Below are 21,312 nucleotides of genomic sequence, written 5' to 3'. Positions count from 1 at the left end.
ACGTTTGGCCTACTGTCTGCCGCCTGAAAAGTTTTCCTTTTCGTGGTTTTTCATTCACTTTCAAGTTGATTTGGGTTTCACATTTCGTTGCGCATTTCTTGACCAAAATCTGCAAGATTTGTCTTTACCATTGTCCTTCCGCCTGTCAGCTCGTCCGTGTGCGTCTGAGCATGAGGAACCAGTTTGGACTGGGGCTTAGGACTGGGATTCCTGGGGTTACTCCGCACTTGCGAGCACGCTTCAGTGGCTCCCACTGGCACAGTTCATCACTTTGGGAGCCGGCAACGCGTTGTATATACTGCTGAGCTAATCATGACGCCGATGATGTGGCAGCGTGTGCCTGCCCCTGCCCCTGCTCCTGCCACTGCCACTGCTTCGCTCCCCAGCTGGCTTTTCCGTATCCATTTCCATCTGTCGGGTTAAATGTCGAATGCTGCTTCGCCTACCCCACACCCACCCAGTTTTCGGTGGGGCTTGAAGTGTTCGCAATGGCTTTTTGCCATTTGATTTGACGCGTGTTTGCCCTGGGTTGGATTCAAGGGGCTGCTTCTCGATGGGATCGGACCGTACAGGTGTGTTTGCCTGCACTTTAGAGCTCTTTGGGACTCCTTGGGGTTCTATTATTGTGAATATCGAGCACCTGGGCCCCGGCCGAGAAGGCAGAGAAAGGCGCTTCCTGGCAGGTGATTTAAGGGCTCGACAGGCTCCAGTTTCCCGGCCTTTGTGTAATTGATGCCCCCGCACAAGCTAAAGGATAACAAATCGCTTTCATCCTGACTTCGTTTCCGCCCGCGCACAATGTGTACAATTCGCCATCCGCAAAATACACAATTCATAATTCCTTTTTTGGCCAGCCCAGCGTGAGAAGGGATTTCCGTCGCCTCTGCAAAGGACCCTGCATCCTACATCCATCCCACTAACAATGGCAAAAGCAATTAGATAAACTTTCCAGCTGGATTCGGCAATTTAAAGTGGGTGTGGAATATGTCGAGGGGTGGTGCCAAGGACCTGGCTCCAGCTGAGAGTGGCAGGACAATTATGAAAGCGAAGGGCCTGGATAATTCAACAATTTGGTCGGGTTAGGGGAATCAGCGTGGAATTATTCAGCTAAGTGGTTTCAATTTTGACTTACGGCCAAAGCGAACAAAATGATTGTTTACAGGGCTCGAGGACAAATCTTTCGAGATTGCCATTGTGTCATCTTTCCCTTCGCTGTCATTTAATTAATTATTGTTGTGCAAATAATGGATTTTTATTTGAAATCGCAATGAAATCCCCTCGGATATATGTATATGTAAACCTGTATAAAACTTGGAAACATTTCTTGTTTTATTACTTTACCACCCTTACAATTCTGTGAGTGCTTTATATCAGTTTCACCTTACGATTGTTTTATGACAAATATGTATATTTTAGGTATTTAATTGCTGCCTGTATCTAAACAATTGCAAGTATTCTTTTGCGAGTCAGGTACATCAGATAGGTTGTTTTACAAGCTTTATCGTCCTCTTTGCCCATGTAAAGCAAATTGCTTTTCCTTTGGCAAATTGTTTTTCATTTCAACCCGAAAACTTTTAGCATTCCACAGTCGCCCTGCGAACCTTTTTGCTCCCCCATTACTGCATCACAGCAATTATAAGCTACCAGGGGAATTTTCATGGTATTTGGCCATGGCAGAGTGCAGGAACCCTCTTGGAACCCTATTTGGTAAGGAGACTGCCAAAGCTGATTATATTTCAGGGGAAAGGAAACTTTGCTTTCTGCTTTTTGCTTTCTGCTTTCTGGGAGCGATACTGCATGCGGGAGAAATTCTCGTAGCTCATGAGCACTTCCGTTGGATGGAATTTATGTGCACTATTTTATTCAGATGGCGCTTAATAAATGCAGCTGGTGAAAGCAGCGAAGGCCATGGATAATGAACCAGCCAGCACACGTTGCACTGAATTTCCAGGGAACTGATAATATTGTTAAAGTGCACGATTGGGGGTGAGGCAGTAAGGCAGTCAATTTGAGGAAAAACAAATTGCGCAGTTCGCACTCCAAGCCCTGTGAAATCCATATCGCTGCAGTTTCCGTTGCTATCAAATACACATTTTCCCCGGTCGTGTGCGGATATCAACCCTTTCACAAGAAACTATATATTTAACGGGAAACTGATAATAGGCTTTTCCACTTTGATAAGTTATATGTATATATTTCCCTAATTAAGTGACTTTTTGTGTTGCCTCTATGACACCTGATATGGAAAATGGCCTTTCATTTCATTGAACAATCTCATAATAATTTGCCAAATGCCAATGATTCGACAGGAATTGTCATGAAAATAAATGGGATTTATTTACATTTTATAATTGAAATCTTATAGCTGTGTGTTATTTTTTAGTTAAGTCACACGGGAAAGAGTACAATTCCAGGTTGTCCTTCAATATATAGTGATTGCATTTCGTAGCCTACTTTTTTGGGCATCTCAGGTTTAGCACTTATGGTCACCTGCAGCCTGTTTTTCAGATGACAGATACTAATTTCCATTTAGTTGACCACGTTAATATTATAGCTTATCAATATCAATTTGACTCTAAATTGCATTATGTCCCCTGTCATCGTATTTTTTGGTGATATTCTTGCAAAGTATGCCCATATGATGTAAATTTAATTATGAGCATTTGGGTTGATTCATAACATTACCATATATGAAATATATATATTGTACATAAGTATATATACATATATATGGCTAAATTTATCTTCTAATAAAACATTCCACTTGTATTTATTTTGTTCTTTTTTTAAGGATTTAAAAATATTTCATAAAAATAATAAGAGATTTTAATTCTATATTGGCTTTACAAATATCAAGGGAATAAATATTATTTTTTAATACCCAATCAAAATAAATAGATTTATACAATATTAAATTACGAAAACTATATGAAGGTATTTTCTTTATATTGCAAAATGCTAAAGTTGACTAAAAAGTTTTGTTACCTTAGAAATTCATCTCATTACTAAAATCTTTTTTTAAATATTTAAATATAAATTTATTTAAATATTCGTGTAAATAATTTTTTATTACCTATGTTTGCGTCTTTTTTACAGACTATTGACAGGATAATAAATCTTTTGCTTTAAAGTAATGTCATGGCAAATATTAAGTATACGCTAAATATTACGTATACGCAAAATATTAAGTATACGTAATGCACTTTTCAATACAATTATAATTTTCTTTTAAGGAAAAATGTAAAGAATGAGCTCAAACTTAATTCCGAAACTAAATGTTTAGGTTCGCTTTTATAGTAAACAATAGCAAAGCTAGGTGTTAGATGTTGCATTTAGCTAGAAAGGATTCACTAACCCATTGCTGGGAATCAAGCCCGCGACTCACCACAAGAAGTGCCGACGGCTGGCATCGACGCTGGATGCCATATGTTAGGCTTACACGCTTATCGGGAGCAGAACAGGAGGCCAGGACGGCGATGGGCGATGGCAGGAGGAGCTCTCCTCGGACGGTTTGGGGCGGCACTCGGTCTTTGGACGACGAAGTAGCTGGCGCAGAACACTGGCTGGGACTTCCGCCTACTTGTTGTAGGCGGGCACTTTTCTTATTTAACCGCTCAACACTTGCCCAGCGTTCGCTGCGCTACGCTCCCCAGGTTGAACTGACGGCAGGGCGGACTCGCAGCTCCCGTCGAGCATCAGGTAGCGCACGGCAACAGCGCCCGAGCAGCGCCGATACCCGCCGAGTGGCGACCGAGGAGCGCTTCCAGTTGCCGCCGTTCCAGGCACTGGAACCGAAACGCCGACGCTGGCCTGGGGAAGTGGCGGAAAGCTTGGCGCGCCAAGCTTTTGCTGTTGCTTCGCCAGCTGCTGCTCGACTCCTGCTTCTGCAGCTGCTCCTCCTCCTGTTGCGTTGGCAGCGCTGCCAGCGATGTCGCCCACGCAAAAGCTTTTCCGCGCACGCAAGAAGCTTTCCGCGAAGGCGGTACCTACGAACGAAGGGCCCGAGTTGGACGAGGAACAATGGATACGGAGGAGCAGGAGCAATAGAGAAGCTTCTTTCTCCCTTGCACGTCCTCCTGCTGCGCTCAACAGCCAAAAATAGCATCAGCGCGAAAGCTCAATGTGATTCACCCCTCCCCTCTGTTCTGTACAGTGGAGGTTCTTTAGCTCAAATTTCACCCAGTCCTGGAGATTTAGAAACTGTTTTGAATCTGAACCGAGAACTTTCAGCTAAAAGGTGCATCTTACTTAACTTAGTTAAAATTTTGAAAATGGTTAAACATTTTTCCCAAAAATTAAAATGAGTAGATTTTTAAAAACTACTCTTCAATCTAGAGTGAAATATATATTGTATAAATTTTTGTATGGTTTTAGAAACAAATGAATGCCAACTTTTAACATATTTTCCCTTTGAATAGTTATAAATGATTTCTGATAGATTCCTTGTATTTATTAAAGTTTTATGTATATTCATTAATTCTTCCAAACTTCAAAATAATTTTTCAAAATATTTTTTAAATACAATTTTAACTTCAATCAGAAATGATCATAAAAAAATGTAACGTCTTTTGTCTTGTAGGGAGGACCGACTGTTGTTGCCCAAAAATTTGCTTTCATTTTCGTTTGAAGACGCTTTCCATTTTATGTGTGTGGGCTACTTTCCGTCTGTTTAACAAAGTGCCAAGTCAGTTTTGGAGCTTAGCTCACGACCAACCGCAACTGCCCCACCGAAATTGTGTCGAAATTTTTATAACTTGATATCTGTGCTCGCATTTAGTGTGCTATTTATAGCGCGGTGGGTGTGTGACCAGGGTTGCCACCATTGATTTTTCCCACTGCCTTCGCTCCGCCCCTCGCCCATTTCCAGCCATTTTCGGCTGTTGCCTGACGCAGCGCCTTTTATGAATGAACTTGGCTCACTTAAGCATTTGTTACATGGAACTCCTGCCCCAATGGAAAATATGGGACGTTGCACCCTTCGAGACGGGTCGTGGGTTAACCCTAATAAACTCGTTTTCAATGTCACCAAAATGCTTGCGATCTCATTAAGTAAATGGATTGCCATTGTCGTAGACGACGTAGTCTGGGGTTTGTAATACAGACATTTGTCCATATGACGCCATTGTCCTCCCCGCCCTCTGATGTCATGGATGTGTGTGTTTGCCTTTGCCTTTGCAAGGATATCGTCTAACTGGGGCGCTGTGCTCCAGTGGCTCCAGTATGGAATTATGATTAATATTTGTTCAGTTTAAAATTAATTGCATTCAGCTATTGCCCCGACAGCTGTTGCCAATCGGCATATCCGCCCACTTCGCCAGGATTCCCATTCCCCGTTCTATTCCTTTCATTAATAACCCCGCAAACAGAGAATGGATGAGGTCAGGTTATCGGGGGTTAACACGAACCCGGTTGGCACTGCACTGGCTTACCGTTACGGTGAGTGATTACACAAGACAAGGTCGGAGCAGCTAATTAAACGATGCTACGGTAATATATTTATATTACGTATACGTAAAAAAAAAGGTAGAGCTAATCTGCGTTTTCTTTTGATCAGCCTCGCCTGGGGTCCCAGATGGAGGCTCATTTGCAATTAAAAGGGATATAAATAGATTCCAAAAGCTGATTAAGTTGCTCCATATACTTTCAAGTTATTATTCGCAATGAGCACAAAGTTGATGAGGGTATAATTCTATTCAAAACAGCCAGTATTCAGTATTCAATGGTTGAATGGAATTTAAAAGGATATTTAAGATAGAAATTTAAGCATGTAGGGAGAAGCTTTAAAATTAGGCGTTAACTTGTAGAATGCTTAAATAAATCCTTAAAAGAGCAGATTGAAGAAGGTTATTAAGGGGTTCTAGAGGTTTTAATATTCTCTTAAAGCACATTATCCTTTAAAAATATGCATGTCACATTTAATCTTTCAGATAAAATAAATATACAGTTCTGTTTATTCCCTGAAACTTTATTTAATATTTAATGCGTGACCTTTGCGCAATCTTACAATACATTGATATTTATACTTAAAAGGTCTCAAATCAATTTTAATTTTAAATCCAGGACGAAGAACTTTCTTTCTATTGCTCTCTCTCTCTGAAACAAATTTAATATTCTGGGCCAAGTTAAAGCAAATTTAATTCACTTTCAGCCGCCATCAATCTTTGTTATGCCAACAGAACGGAAACTTGTTTGCTTGTTTGCCTGGTCAGGCCCGCTCCAAAATATTTGTGCAATTGCCTAGACTTTGTTTTTACAGGCCATCAAAATATGATGTTATATTCATGCATGTTTAACTGTTACGGCTCCTGGATCCTTCTGTCCTTCTGTTCGGGAACTGTGTTGGTTTAGTATTAAAACTAAAGTGGCGTCGTAAGTTTCGCTTTCAGGATGCGGCACCGCCAGCATTTGTATCTCTGCGCTTTATGAGCGCTCGACATTATGAATTTCATGTTTATATGCCGACTTGTTTATGTTTACGCGAAAATATTTTCGTTTCATTTTTAGTATCACCCCCGGATCCCCTGAGCTACGCCTACAGCCCACCGCTTCTGGTTGTTTACGCAACTCTTAATCAAACTGCGAGCCATTGTGCGACATTTATAGCCAAAGTCCGGTCCGGGGCTAAATTTAACGCACTTGTGGCTGTGTGGCCCCAGCCTCATCCTGTTTCGGACCTGATCCTGTTCCTGTTCCAGTCGCATATGCTTCGGGACAGTAGTGTCAACAGCATTCAATCAGTCGCACTGAAGCCGACACAAAGCCCACGCCCAGCGGGTCGTCATTGATGAATGAGTCCGTGGGCCCTTCGAGTTCCGTTCGAAGGATGACGACCATGGCAACCGCAGCTGACATCCGTGCTCGAAACACAATCGCGTTGAGTCACATGTCCTGCAGCCTGAGAACAGGCGAACAACAAGTTGCCCTCGACAGGCAAAGTCGTAAAGGGATTGCATGGCCATAACCTGCGATAAAGCTGCCTCTGCATCAAGGGTGTTAATCCCATTTATGGGCTCTTATATTTTCCCGTCATTAATACGCTATCGAGGGTGGTAATCCCTGTATGGGTCTCTATATCTATCGGTTTCTCTATGTTATGGACAAACTAATTGGTCCATTACAAAACACTTCAAAATCGAACTTTTAAAAAAGTATCCTAATCAGCGTTTTTAATTAATTAAATAGTTATAAGCAGAATTTAATATTAAATTGTAGCTTTTAAAGCAATTACAAAGTATTAAAGGAGAGTACAACAAGAGTTTCGGACTTTACCATTAACCATTTGGTAATAACCAGTAAAAACTGTTAGTTTTAACTTTAACCAAGGTTTTTCAGCTTTAAAATTTTTTTAAAAAACTTTTAATTTAAATTTGTTTGTTTCTTTGGGATTATTTAAGAAATTTCTAGAATAAATCAATTTACTAAAACAAATAAATTATAAGTTTATTTAAGAAAAGTCTCTGCTAGGGCAAAATCTTTTAACTTGTATTATTAATTATGCATCTTCAATACTTTATACCACGACCACAAAACATACGTTATCTGTATATATTCTATATATCAGTATCGGTTAGGCTAAAAATATCCTAAATCCTATGAGATCTACCCAAATCTGTTCTATAAGAAGTTGAATCGTAATAAAAACTTTATTTGGATCTTATAGACACATTTTTGTAAGATTTCTAGTCATTTCTGTAGCCCCCCCAATGATATATATTAACCATGAGTATTTAAATGCCTCTTTAACTGCCATCAACTATGAGTGACTCTTATATATTACTAAATCTATTAAGTTTACTAAAACACCCACGTCACGCTAAACGATTTTCCCCATCGGTTGTCCCAGGATGAGAATGGCATTTAATTAAATATTTAGCATAGCCCTTGAAGGGAGTTTCGCAATTAAGGAGGAACACGCGCCATTAATTGATGGCTTGCTTGCCGTTGCATTGCCTACTTTCGAGGGCGGCGCGGGGGCAGGTGATGAGGGTTGGGTGCCGCTCACACCTGTTGCCAAAAGGTCAAATCACTTAGCCAGCTCCGGACTGCTTTAACAAACACTAAACAAAGCCAAAAACACACACACACACACACCCACACACTGCACACTAAATATAGAAGGATGCATGGGGACTTACCTCAGTTTGACATTTATGGCGTGGCTCATGTATTTGTTTATTTCATATTCAGCGCAAACGAACGAAGACATGCAAATTGTTGTGGAATGTTTAAGGGTAATAATGCTCTGCTTTCGTTTCCAGTTTGCCGCTTCAGTCGCCTTCACTTATTGTTGCTTCTATTGCCGTTCCTGCTGCTGCTTCTGCTGCTGATTTTGTTGTTCCCGTTGATTGTGGTTGCTCCTAAATCGTAGAAATTTTGATTAATTTGCTATGTACAAAGTATGTGCCCGGGTATATAGCCCCAATCGCGTCGCTGGCAGCACTTCTTTTTGACGCAAACAACGTCAGCGACTGACGACAGCAGCCTGAAGCCAAAGGCGAAACCGAAACCGAAAGCCAGAACCCGCTTTGCCTCGAAGACGTTAAAATGAGAGTTGGCCAAGAGCGGGAGCCAGAGAGAGCGAGCGAGTGACAGAGAGCTTCCAAGAGCACCGGCTACGTGCGAGTGTGTAGGTGCTGGTCTCCCAGTGTGTGGGTGTTGTATTTGCAGGTGTTCGCAGGCGCACCGATGACGTCCGATTATTTGTGGCCAACTGGCGTCTAATTGCCGCCTCGCTGTTGATATTGCCTGTTCTGTTCTGGCCCACATGTTTCAATGTTTCTCTACAGAAAGAAAATGTTGAACATCATTTATCCCACGCCTGTGGGGGACAAGCTAACTACGCAATAGCTAAGGACAGGGACACGGACAGGACCCTCTCTTGTCCCCGGAAGATGCCTTGTTTTTAGTTTCGTAGGCCTTGTTTTCACTCTTGTGTTAATTGTGGGCGCGTGCACAAAACACGAAAAACAGAAATAGCCAAGAGAGCAGCTATAAAAGGCTGGGAAATGGGTGGAAAAGTCGGAGGAAAGCTAGCGGGAAACGGGGCAAAACAGAGCAGCGACATTGCCAGCATATGGCTGGCTGACATTTTGCGTAGCATACTTCTAGGCTGTCTTGTCACTTGAGCTAACTGCTTTTGTTCCTCGCACAATACGCAGACACACTCGCACACCCGCACACCCGCACTCTCGCACACCCGCACACTCGCACACACACACTTGATGAAGTTCAGTGTCAAATTTTCATTTCGCTTTCAGCTTCAGTCACGTAAATAAAACACACACGAGCTTTCCGACGCCATATTTGTTGCGACAAATATGTTATTTAATTTAATAACAATTGCTAATGGCCTTACTTTTTGGTTTTTGATTGTATGATTCTGTATGTTTTTTTTTTTTTTTTGTTTCCTTGGTGCCAAAATGGATACCCAAATCCCTGCTGCTGCTACTGCTCTTTTGTGGCTTTTCGCGTTGACCGTCAGCCGAAGGACTGCCTGTCCTACTGAGGCGTTCCTCGCCGTTCATCGGCAGCTTTGCCTCGCGGTCGGCTCTTACACAGACACAGACGCACACTCACATATACCAGCCGCCGAGTCGCACACAACAAAAGAGGCACCCGAAATTCCTACGCATTTCGCTTACGGCCCACGGACAAGTGCTTGTGTGTGAGTGAGTGTTTTTGTGTGTGAGGGTGTAGGTTAGGCACACGCACTATTAACATAAAGCTCCACAAAGCTTTCCCGACCATGCTTTCGCCCGACTACAGATGCGGACGAAATTAAAGCCATCAAAAAGGGAGAGATGGGTCTAATCCCGAATCTTTATTTGATACATTTTAATTTGATTATTAAAATTATTTCTTTCTTTAAATATTAATAACTTGCTTTTCAAAATGTTGCTTTTCCAAAAGTTATTGTAAAATTGTATGTTAAAGAATAGGATAGAAATTATTTGAAAATTCAAAATTAAATTAAAATTGGGTATTTTCCTATATTCATTATTTTACATATTATGCCATTTTACAATAAATTGTTGATCTAACATATTTAATTTCAGACTTTTTAGAATCTATTGATAGCGATCGAAAATACTGGTGCCAAGAAATGATAAAATAAGAAATTATTCGAATAATATATAAAATATGTTCAATACTATTTCTATACTATTCTCTTGAGCTCTGCTGTGCTTCGGGCTTCATGATTGGTGCTTTACTTCTGAAACCGTCAGAGATATCAGACTCGTTGTTGACAATCCGAGATAAGAGTTCTTCTACCAACTCCAGTTTACAGGGTATATCGACAGGAAACTAAGCAAACAAGAAAAATATATAGCCCAGAGTCAAAGCTAATCCCTACCGAAAGCTGCCCGCGAGAAACAACAATGAGGAGTCGAGGAGTCGCCATTCCCCACTCCTTTGGCCCGTTTTGACGTAGGTTGACAGCTGTTTGCGCTGGCCAAACTTTATGGCTATTGATTTTGCTCCAAATTCCGAGCCTGGGCGCAACAGTTTGAAAGTCGCAGCTTTCACTTTCGTGGCCAGAGCCGAGGAATCTCTCCTCCACCCGCCGCAGCTTCAGTGTTTTGAGTTGCGTGGCCAAACTGCGCCTGTCCGTTGCCTCTGTGTTAGTGTGTCAGAGCGGCGCCTGCGCCGGAAAAGCGGAAAAGCTGCTCCGCAACAGCCTGTTGCCGACGTTGGCGGCACTGCTCCGCCCCGAGTGTCCGCTTCCAAGTAGCGGCGAATGCCGATGCACTGGAAAAGGACCTCCCAGAGCCCACGCTCTCTCTCTCTCTCTCTCTCTATCCGCGAGACCTAGGCAATGACCGTGCACATGCCTAGGCGTCGCAGTTGGCTAAGCGAATTAATTTGATCACCCGTCCTCCCAGGCGAGCTGCATGCTAATGCCGCTTTAATGAGTTCTGTTTCCGCCCGAGAGCTGGGATTACGCAGTGTCACAGGCGGAAGGCTAAGCACACACTCACTAAACGTTGAGCTTTGCACTTTGACTTTGCGCAAAAAGGAGTAGTAGAAGGAGGAGGGTGAGGGGCTGGGGCTAGTGTCTAGTGCTTGCAACAGGTTGCCAATGGCATCCGGCGCTCTGAAAAATACGCCATTATTATTCAGAGGACGGGAAGCCATTTTGTATGGCAAGCAGGAATGTAGGCAATGAAAAAGTGCAGCAATAACGCGCAGCATACTTTGCGGCTTTTGAGTCTTATGAAAGGATTCCATGAAGTTATGTAAATTCCATTTAGAATTGCATTTAATAAAGCCTAAAAAATTATAAGAGAAGTAACAATCAAGCAGGCAAATTATAAACTTAAATGTTAGATTTAAAAAAAAATGCATATTCCAGAAAAAATATAATATGCCTTTACATTGAAACATTTATTTATAAAGCTAATAACAAGGCATCTAAGAAAGAAATAAAATAAAAAATTATTTTAAGCCTATACTATAAAAGTATAGCAAAAAACATTTGTCATAAATATATAATGAGTGGTAATGGTAATAATTTAAAAGTAGTCAAAAATAAAGGAAACTATTTTCGGACAACACAAGTTTATATACTCTAGTAGTTTGAAAATGAATTATAGGATCTAACCATAAATCTATCTTTAGTAAGCTTAAAATATTCGCATATTTTGAATCGATATATATCGGTATTATTATATGAATCATAACTATGCCAAAAGAGCATAAATTTGAATTAATTTAATTTTAATGATATGCTTGATTAGATTAATAAATCTTAATACTCCATTTATGATTTTAAAACTTTACAATTTTTGACCATTATAACGACCATTTTAACCCCTTTATAAATTTTTGTAAATATTGTTAAATTTTTGATTACTGCTTAAGATGGCTGGATCAACTCGGCTGTTGATGCTGATCAGGAATATATATAATGTATAAATGTAGCTATTTATTTGTAATATATCGGTTCAATATATTTATTATTTACCAATATCAAATGCTGTTTCGTCGATATTTCTTGTTTCGATACATGTTTCAAACTAAACTATATTTACGATATGGGTATTAGGCGTGATAAATGGACATTTCTCCACAGAAGCCCCTTACTTAACAAAAACACATTATTAACTTGTACATTTCATGTAAATCTTTATTTAATTCATTTCTTGAGTGTGTAAATTTTGTTGGTATTCATAGTTATTATTCGTTAATATAGTTGCAGGCCTTTATCTTTTCAATTTGTTAGCGAGTATCTAACTATAATAAGTTGAGGCAAAGTTGCATTCAAAATTTCCATACATAAGTTGTTCTCAGTTAGAGTTTGGAATATGTACTCGTGTCACTGTGTGTTGCAACAGTTTTCAAGTCAATTTCATAAGATAAACACAATTTTGGATTTTCGCCATAGATATAGTTCTTTGTTAAGGTATGAAAATGAACAAACAAAAGTCAAGGAGTTTTCAATATCTGTTTTTGATTCTTTATTTTTTTGTTTATTAACTATAAATTTTCGTTCTCTTATTTTACGCTCGATGTAAATACAATTTCTAGTCCGATTTCGAGCTTAGCATGAGTTAGCCTTTTGCTTGTGTGCTTAGTGTGTGTATGTGGGGGCGTGATGCAATGTGGGATGTGTATGAGTGTGTGGCCAAATCAGGGAGTTTATCAAAATAGCCTACTTAAAATTTGGTTAAACGCTAATTTACACAAGATACAAGCTAGGTAATTAGAATTATGCTTAAAAAAACAGACATTAGCACTGTAGCTTATCCACTAGGGTGATGTGTTGGTTAGAGTTTCTGTAGTTCTGTGTAGTTTGTGACGGATTTGAGTATGAGTAAGGACCTCCTGTCAATTGTCAACATCATCATCATCGGTAAGGCAAGTTTAACAGACGGCAAAGTGGTAACAATAAATGTATGTTCGGTTTAGTGACGGTTGCTGCTCAAGGTTCTCTATTTACAATAATTTCGTATGATTCGTAATGCTTAGCTTTTGGTTTACAATTCAAGTCTAAGTCGAAGGCACTGATTCTCTACGCGGCTCTCAAGTCAATATCAATATATATCTGTGGCTTTCTGCAAAAGGATCTATGTGTGTTTATGGAGGAGGCGCGAGGTGTGACGAGTTCGCAACAACAACTGTCACCGATGTGTGTGTGTTTTTGTGTGTGCACATAAAAATAATAATACATCATAATAATTACTAAAATGTAATTGAAATACGATTGGTTTTACATTTAGTTATTCGTTGCGCTACATTTATTTATTAATTTGTTTATTCACTAGTACATATAAAATGTGCATGAGTGTATGTGTGTGGGGGTGTATTTTTGGGAATTTCTTCAATCTCTTGCTTTATCTTTTAGTTGCTTCTCCTTCTGACTTCTCACTAGTTTTGATTCCTTCGATTTAACTGTTGCTTCTGGTTGTTCATTGTTTAATTTATTCGCTTATGTCGTAACTATGAATATGAGATGAGTTTGAAAGCAGATTTTGCAAATGAGTTTTCTATATATTTATTCGCTTGCGCTAGTGTGTGTACAATGATTGTATGTGTGTGTGTGTATGGATGTGCTTGGTTTGGTTCAATAATTTAATATAATTTAAATATGCTTCGTATTTAGAGTGTTGCGTTCGGCGCCAGTTTAAACAATAATTTACGTTAGGCCTTTGCTTACTTAATGGATACTAGATAAAGCATTCGATGTAACATAAACTTGCATAGATATATAGATAGTTGGATAGGATAGTTGTAGGAGATGGATAGCTGACCTAAGCCTAATAGCAGAGAAGTTACAATTATTTCTCGTTCGCCGCGCCGGTTGCAATTTAATTTATACATCGAAAGGGGGGCGCTCTCTTATGGACTAACATTCAATTAGCATAGCTTATAGCAAATCATAATACGATATATATATGCATATATTTATTAATAGTAATCTGTGTTTGTATTCAACACAATATTTATGCTTCTAAACGCACAAAAAACAATTTTGGACAAAAAATAAATGGAAATAATAACATGAAGAAGGTATAGTGGGGAAAAGAAGAGATTTGAGTTTTACAAAAACTATGAATCTACTCGTACAATATATATATCGTAATCGGTACACAGTATATTTATATATATATATATATATATATATATAAACGATATCGTTAGTGTGTAGCGTATGTATGGTAATAATTATCATTATAACATAGAGTTCAGTTTGTGAGAGCATCTGCCAGTGTCTCTCTCTCTCTATCTCTCTCGTTGCCAAATTTATTATGGATCTCTTCAGTAACTTTCTATCGAATATTACTTTTTTTTGTGGCTAACAGTTAACGTTGTCGTGCTGTGGATCCTTCGATCGTTCGTTGTGGATGTGGAGCCTACGGCGTCTTCAGCAGGAGGATGTCTTTCTTGCGCGTGCGACTGGCACTGGCATTGAGCCGCTGATAGAAATAGTTCCGACCGATCTTGCGCTGCAACTTGTAGGACTTGCCCGCCAGGAAACGGGTGATGTCCAGCACGTAGTCGTGCACGTCCTCGTGATCCTCGAGCAAATGTATCGATATCACATCGATTTTGACTTTGTCGAAGGGCAACGTCTGCAAGATCTGCAAATGAAAAACATTAGCAAAAGTGTTAACTAGAGTTCAGGTGGCCACTCACCTCCAGCTCATGCCCCTGCACGCCCAGACTGAGCAGATCGTATTCGGTGCGCTCACATGCCAGCATGATAGTGTAGAGCGGAAAGCATTTCACACGCGAATTGAACCACGAGGTCTCCTCGTCGTGCAGACTATTGATGCGCACATCCTCGTTGTGTATGGTAATCTGTGAATGAAATAAGGGGAAAATGAGTTACTGATCTTGAAGAGTAACTGGGAAATATCTGATGGACTTACCTCTTTGGGATAGGTGTTGGGTGAGACGCAGGCGTGCACCACCTGCATGCGCGCTCGCTGGGCGTTCTGCTTGCGCAACGTAAAGTACCAACGAGGCTCCGGCTCCACCAGCACGCCCATCCAATCGAGATGCTCGCTCAGCCAGGGCGCCGTGATCAGGTGGGCTAGCGGACCGCTCAGCGACTGGATCACAGCGCCGTTCATCTTCCCGCCAACCAGATCGGCCACATAGTGGGCCAGCTGATCGGCTCCACTGCCGCTGCTGTTGCCGGCAGCCACTTTCGGGGAGTTGGATAGCGGCGACCCACCCACACCCACTGCTGCCGCCGCCGCAGCGACCTTGGGCGACGCCTTGCCCAGGTACTTGCCCATGTGGATCTGGCGCAGGAATTCAATGAGTCTTGGGTCGTCTTGCGCAACCCCATACAGCTCGTAGTCGCGCGACATATTCAGGCGAAACTGTTGATGGCGGATCTCTGGAATGGCGAAAAATCGAAAGATGAATTAGTTGAGAGTCGGTGTAGTGGCGGTAATTGGATTTAATTAAAAGTTGTTGCACCACTGGAAGCATGGCGTGTGTGGCTCCAACTCTGCCACGCTCTGCTGCCAATTGGAGCGCATTGACCACATTTGCATTGGCAATTGGGTGCGCTTTAAATGGAGGAAACTGCTGGGCATTGTATCTAGGGTTTTGTGTTTGCAATTCTTTAACATTTTCCTTGGTGCTGAATATTCTTATTTATCTTAATTAGATAGCAATAATTTAAAATACCAATTTAAGAAATATTTATATTGAAGTTTGATGAAGAGCGTTCCTTTTAGTAACCTTGTAAAAAGCCTGGTTTACTTGTCTAGAGTTGGCAAAAACTCTGTTTTAAATTGTTGTAATATTTAAATCAAATAACTAATTGATATAATATCAATTTGACTTTAATTTATCCTTCATTGGGAATAGTTACAACACTAAAGTCAAGGCCATAAAGTATTTAGCCAAATTTTAGGCAAAATGCCATGACAGTTTGGCATAAATTGTTGCAGGTGAAAGTGGAAATGGGAAAAGTGAAAAAAAAAGGAAAAACAGGAGACCCCGCAGAAGGTCGAGCGGTGGAAAAAGCCGACGATGACCTCGCCATGAAAGCGGCGGCTCGACTCGAAATCGGATTGGTCTTCGGCTCTTGGCCGCTCTGTGCCGGCCCATAAAATATAATGAGCGCACGGCCTTTGATATTTAGCACATGACCCCATCATACGAGAATCCTCCTCCTCCTCCTCCCTCTGAAGTCACCGTCTCCATCACCACTTGACTCATGGCAAAAGCCGACCCGGCCCAACCTGTCCATAAACCTTAGCAACAAAAAGCCAACGATTGGCCGTAGTTTTGTTTTTTAGTCGCCACATTTGTGTTTTATTTGCTTTTCACACTTTCCTTGTGCCAATTTCCACTTTTTGTTTCGTTTTACCTGGCCTCTGGCGAAACAAATCGTAAAAGCCCAAAGAAATTAAAATATATATCTTAAATGTACTTGTTGTCAGCTCAAGACTAAAGTAAGGGTTTCCACAAATGCCAAGGTTTGATAATAAAAAACCCATACATGTGTTTTCGGATGTTCTAAGAGGTTAAAGGTTAAAGTTTGTGCAACAAGGGCTTTAATTTAATTCCACAAAGTAAATAAAACCATAAGAATAATTCCTTAAATCCGCACAAATTTAAATTATGAACTCAAGACGAGTAAGTAAATAAGAAAAGATGTTGTGGGCTAAAAGCGTGGCATCCATTCAGCCAAATCGATCTTATATTTCAGCTACTTATACGTCATTATTCCTACCTCTTTGGTTCGTTAAACAAATTCACATCGTTATGGCCGCCTCGCCCAAAAGCAAGTCGTAGGAATATACATATATACAAGTATTTTATATTTTATTATTATTATTTTTCTGTGTCCATTCAACGCAAATGTGCCATGCAAATTTTGAGGCAAAAAAAAACCCAGCTAAAACTTTTATGTTTCGGTCACAAAATGGCCATAAAGTTTATGATTATAATGCATATACAGCAACCAAACTGATGGAAGGCAGAAAGCCATGGCAAAAACAGTTGTCGGCCATTATAGACAACAACTATAATTTCGCTGAACGGAGACATTTTTCTCTAATTTCCCAGACGGGGTGACTGGTGGCCAAGTGAAAACTTGCACTAATTAACGCCCAAAGCAGAAACCCCGATCTTGGAGTAGGGAAAGTGCCGCCTTGGGTTTTCGAAAATTTATGCAGCCATTAGTTGTGGAAATCTGATAGCAATGGATTAATGTTCGCTGGAGTCTCGCATTACATCCTCCGATTAGAAGTTAAATGAATTACTTTATCATTTGTCTACCAGCATACAATCCGAGTGGAAAATGAAACCCTCTGCTCTGGGAGGGGATCCATGGCATCATAATGATCGTGTGCCTCCGACAGCTGGGCAATAAAACCGCTTAAACCGTTAAATTCGAACACATGTAAATCCGATAAATAAACACCCAAAATGAAAATGAAAATAAAAATACATGCGAATGAAAAGAATGCTTTAAATCTGCCCTCGGGCGCAGCAATTTCGGTGTCAAAAGCTGACATTTCTAATTTGCACAAGGGGTCGTACGTCCTCCGTCGTCCTTTGGTTCACTTTCGGGGTGGGCAAGACAAATGACAGGGGCAGGCTCAAGACTCAAGGCTCAAGGCTCTGGTCTCCGGCTGGAGCCCGAAAATTATATTCAATGGCGGCAGACATTACCCAAGAAAAAAAGGAACGTTTAATTGCGGTTAAGCGGCGGCAAACTTTAAGTCGTTTTGGCAACTCGTCCACCAAAGTCCCGAGGCGGCCTCTTATTCAGATTACTCAGGGGTAGCACAAGTCCAACTCGCCCTGAACATTGCATATATACATACGCCCTATTCAATAATTCAACAAAGGCTGGGCCAACATATAAAGAGTCCAAGGAGAGAGTGGGGAGAGCAATGGAAAACCCACAACTTTTATGCATTTTCAATTACTTCTAAAAGTTTGTAAAAGACAGAAAGAAATTTCTAAACAATAGAGTGTTTGTAAATGCGTTATGTATCTTTGAATCTCTGAGCTAAACTGTCATAATAAAATATTTGTTAAAACGTAAGAATAAATTAGAGTATTATGTGTATGTTATAAATATAAAATAAGTTACTGAAACATAATATCATAGTAAATTGCTGAATTAGTTTGTAGATATAAAGATAATACTGACCCCTTCGGATATTCAAACTTGTAAAACAACTTTTCAAGTAATTTCAATGGAAATAATAATTAAATTTCACTTTTTAAATTTCACCCACTGTTAAGTTTAAGTGTACCTCCATAGAAATACCAAAAAACTTTATCGTTGCTGTTTATTTACTTTTGTTTTGTTTAGTTTTTTTTTTTTGAGGGCAATGCGACGTTGCTGTTGTCCTCGTTGGGCAATGTTACCCTTGTTGTGTAATATCAGGATCTGGAGTTGCGTGTCCAACCGAGGGGTTTCCTCGCCTAGTTCAGTTATTGATTTGTGCAGCGATTCTTCCCATTCAGTTCGAATCGGATTCGCTTGTAATTGCCTGTTTGTCGCTATTCAAAATGGCCTGTTTCCATGCTGATAACAATGAATGTTCCCTGCACATTATTGGTACCAGGTCTTGCATGTGCCAACAGAATAAGCCACAAAGGCTCTGATTTATTTCGCAAATGAGTGCGGGTGTGCAGGTGTGAGTGTGAGTGTGAGTAAGGGGGCCTAATCTAAGTGGGTCGAATCTTAATCACCTGCTCTACCTGCTTGCAAAGCCCATTTAACTGCTGCGAAGTGCAAAAAGGCCAATACAGGGCAAACTTTTGCATCACGTGATCAGGTGTGAAATGCACTCAAAAAAGGGGGGAGGAGAAGTGGGCCAAGTGGAAAAATAGAATACAGAAGAATAAAGCAGAAAAATTAAAGAAAAACTGATGTACATTTGTAGAATGTTTTGGCTTCCCACACAAAAGATGTTTAAGTAAGGTTTCTGAAAATTAAACTGTAAACTTCAAAAAACATTCTTTCGAAATACTTTTTTAGTAAAGTCTAAAATCATATGATATTGTATTATACCAATCTTTACCGTCAGATATAACATATTAATCGACTAAGTGCTTTATAATTTATTAGGCAACTACTTTCATGAAACCAAAAACAGATAAATCATAACTCTCATACGAATTAGTAATAAACGAAATATAAAAAAGGTGTTGACCATAAATTTAGGCACTCGAGCTCTCAAAAGTGCCTCAATTATGTAACAAGATTAATGGCGTCAGAGCACTCAACATAACATAATATATGACCCCTTCTGCCACATTGCCGAAGAAACCTTTAGCATAATAAATGACCCCGTTTTAATGTGTTAAACGCTCCTCGACCATTTATCAACCCTGATTGAAATATCTCTCAGCCAAAATCCTGATAAAGCAGACACACACACAACGACTTGAGTATTAACCTTATCGCTGGGTAATTTTTCCAAACCAGGAGGAGAACCACACACGACGCGGTAAGAAATGGCGCAATTGCAATTTACCACAAGGAGGGTTGCAAAAAAGAGCAGAAAGCAAAACCCGAGACCCACATGCGGGTGGTTAGTGGCACACACACACACACACACTAAGGCAAAGGGAAAACCCCAAGAAAAATGAGTATACAGTCATGGCGCATGCTGTGATAATGCCATTTGAGCTTTGCTTTTCAAATTGAGCACTCGCTGCGCTTTTGACGTGCTGATCATCATCTCCGGCGGAGCCACGAGCGCAGCCATCAAGCCACCACTTGTGCCACCACACACACACACACACACACTCCGACCATGACACGCAGTCCAGACGACGACGAAGACTTCGCTGCGGGGGTGGATTTTCTTCACTAATATTCCACCGATTCCATTGGGGGCCACACCAGGCCATGCAACAATGTTGGCACAAACTGGCTGCACACGAAAATTATGAATCACAAGGCAAAACCAAGCGGCGGGGGCGGATTTATAGGAGAAGGAGCAGGAGGAGGAGGAGTATCGCTCTGAATGACATCCGGTGGCTGTCAGGGGAGGTTATCACTGCACATGGAGAAAACTAGCAGGAGTGGTTAAAAGAACATTTTAGGAAAATATGCTAATTAAAAGCAACAAGAAGACTTTTCTAAAACAAAGACTGTAAAGACTCAGATATTATTATTTTATAAAAAAAAGAAATGCTAATCTAAAGAAGGTTTCGAAATTCTGATAGTTTGATAGTGATATTTGCAGTTATTTTATCCAAGTGTAAAGTAGTTAAAACCGTTTATAATCTGCCAGACAAAAAAAAACCTCCCTCTAAAACTAGCTGCGTGCTTAACGGGAATTAAGTCATTAGTGGTAGTGTTTCATGTGTGTGTGTGTTCTATGTCTGTGTCTGTGTGCAATGGAGTTCAAGTTGCAAGTTTCAATTAAAGTTGCAATTTGCAAATTGTCACCAATGGAGAGCAGACAGCAGACAGTGACGATGACATCGTGTAATCACCGCAAGTGTGAAGATAATGCCGTCTTAACATGATTAATGCTTTGACCTTTTTAGAGGGCGTGTTCAATACGAAATGCAATCAAGGTGATTAAGCAGAGAGAGAAAAGAAGGGTAATGAAAACTAGATAGTATATTGTTTTAGTTAAGAGTCTTTCAATATTACAATTTGTAATAAACTAGGAAACTTATTTACCAAGTAAGTGAAGGTAATTGAAAGAAGTACCCTATTTTTTTTATACCTTTACCATTTATTCCTCAGCCATTCGATAAATTAAGGCTTACTAGAAATTCCCAAGTCGGAATTCTGTGACACGGATTAACTGATTTTTAGGATCTAATCGGCAGCTGTTTATTTAAGACCTTCGATGATGACGCATAAACTTAAACTTCTTTCTTCATTTTTACTCTCTCAAGGGATGTAAATTTGTATTTCAATTAATTTTTTTATAGTGCGCACCAATTCCACATGTGGGTTAATACGATTTTCGATATACTGTCAAAGGTAAGGCTAATGACACTGCACCTGCACCCTTCCACCGATTTATTAACAACAAAAGGCAAAATGCGGCAACATCGACCCAAAAAGGCGTGGCATAGCGTGCAAGGATGGCAAAATTAGTTACCCGTTACTAGTTACCCTTTAAAAGTCACCAGTTAGGTGAACAGAAAAACAATGAAAGCCAGCTAATCGATGACTAAGTAATCACGGGGCGTCGATAAGTAGGCTATGTTTGGAGTATGTCACAAAATGTCGCAAGGAAAATTAGGCGGGGATCAATCAGAATTTGGTGATTGAGGTTAGGCACGTGTCACAACAAGCAATAAAGATAGCTTTATGGAATTTGCTTAAACCATTTTATATTATTTTTGTAAGAA

At 40.3% G+C, this 21,312-nt stretch overlaps 2 protein-coding genes across 2 annotated transcripts in view; both read right to left on the bottom strand.

The window, feature by feature from the left end:
* The window catches only part of IA-2 (tyrosine phosphatase IA-2), a 40,576-nt gene extending 36,391 nt beyond the window's left edge, over positions 1–4,185 (bottom strand). The window contains 1 exon segment of the mRNA XM_020955098.2: positions 3,386–4,185. Within this exon segment, the coding sequence (XP_020810757.2) occupies positions 3,386–3,410 (25 nt within the window). The 5' untranslated portion in view covers positions 3,411–4,185.
* Positions 4,186–12,101: 7,916 nt separating this feature from the next.
* Positions 12,102–21,312, bottom strand: part of S (EGF receptor activation regulator Star) — a 30,350-nt gene continuing 21,139 nt past the window's right edge. Inside the window, 3 exon segments of the mRNA XM_020954830.2 lie at positions 12,102–14,582; positions 14,638–14,802; positions 14,874–15,349. Of these exon segments, the coding sequence (XP_020810489.2) occupies positions 14,355–14,582; positions 14,638–14,802; positions 14,874–15,349 (869 nt within the window). The 3' untranslated portion in view covers positions 12,102–14,354.

Source organism: Drosophila serrata, unplaced genomic scaffold (genome assembly GCF_035046125.1).
Source record: "Drosophila serrata isolate PLE 108 unplaced genomic scaffold, ASM3504612v1 contig_245, whole genome shotgun sequence".
Lineage (NCBI taxonomy): Eukaryota > Metazoa > Arthropoda > Insecta > Diptera > Drosophilidae > Drosophila > Drosophila serrata.
This window is presented reverse-complemented; position numbering and strand designations above follow the sequence as displayed.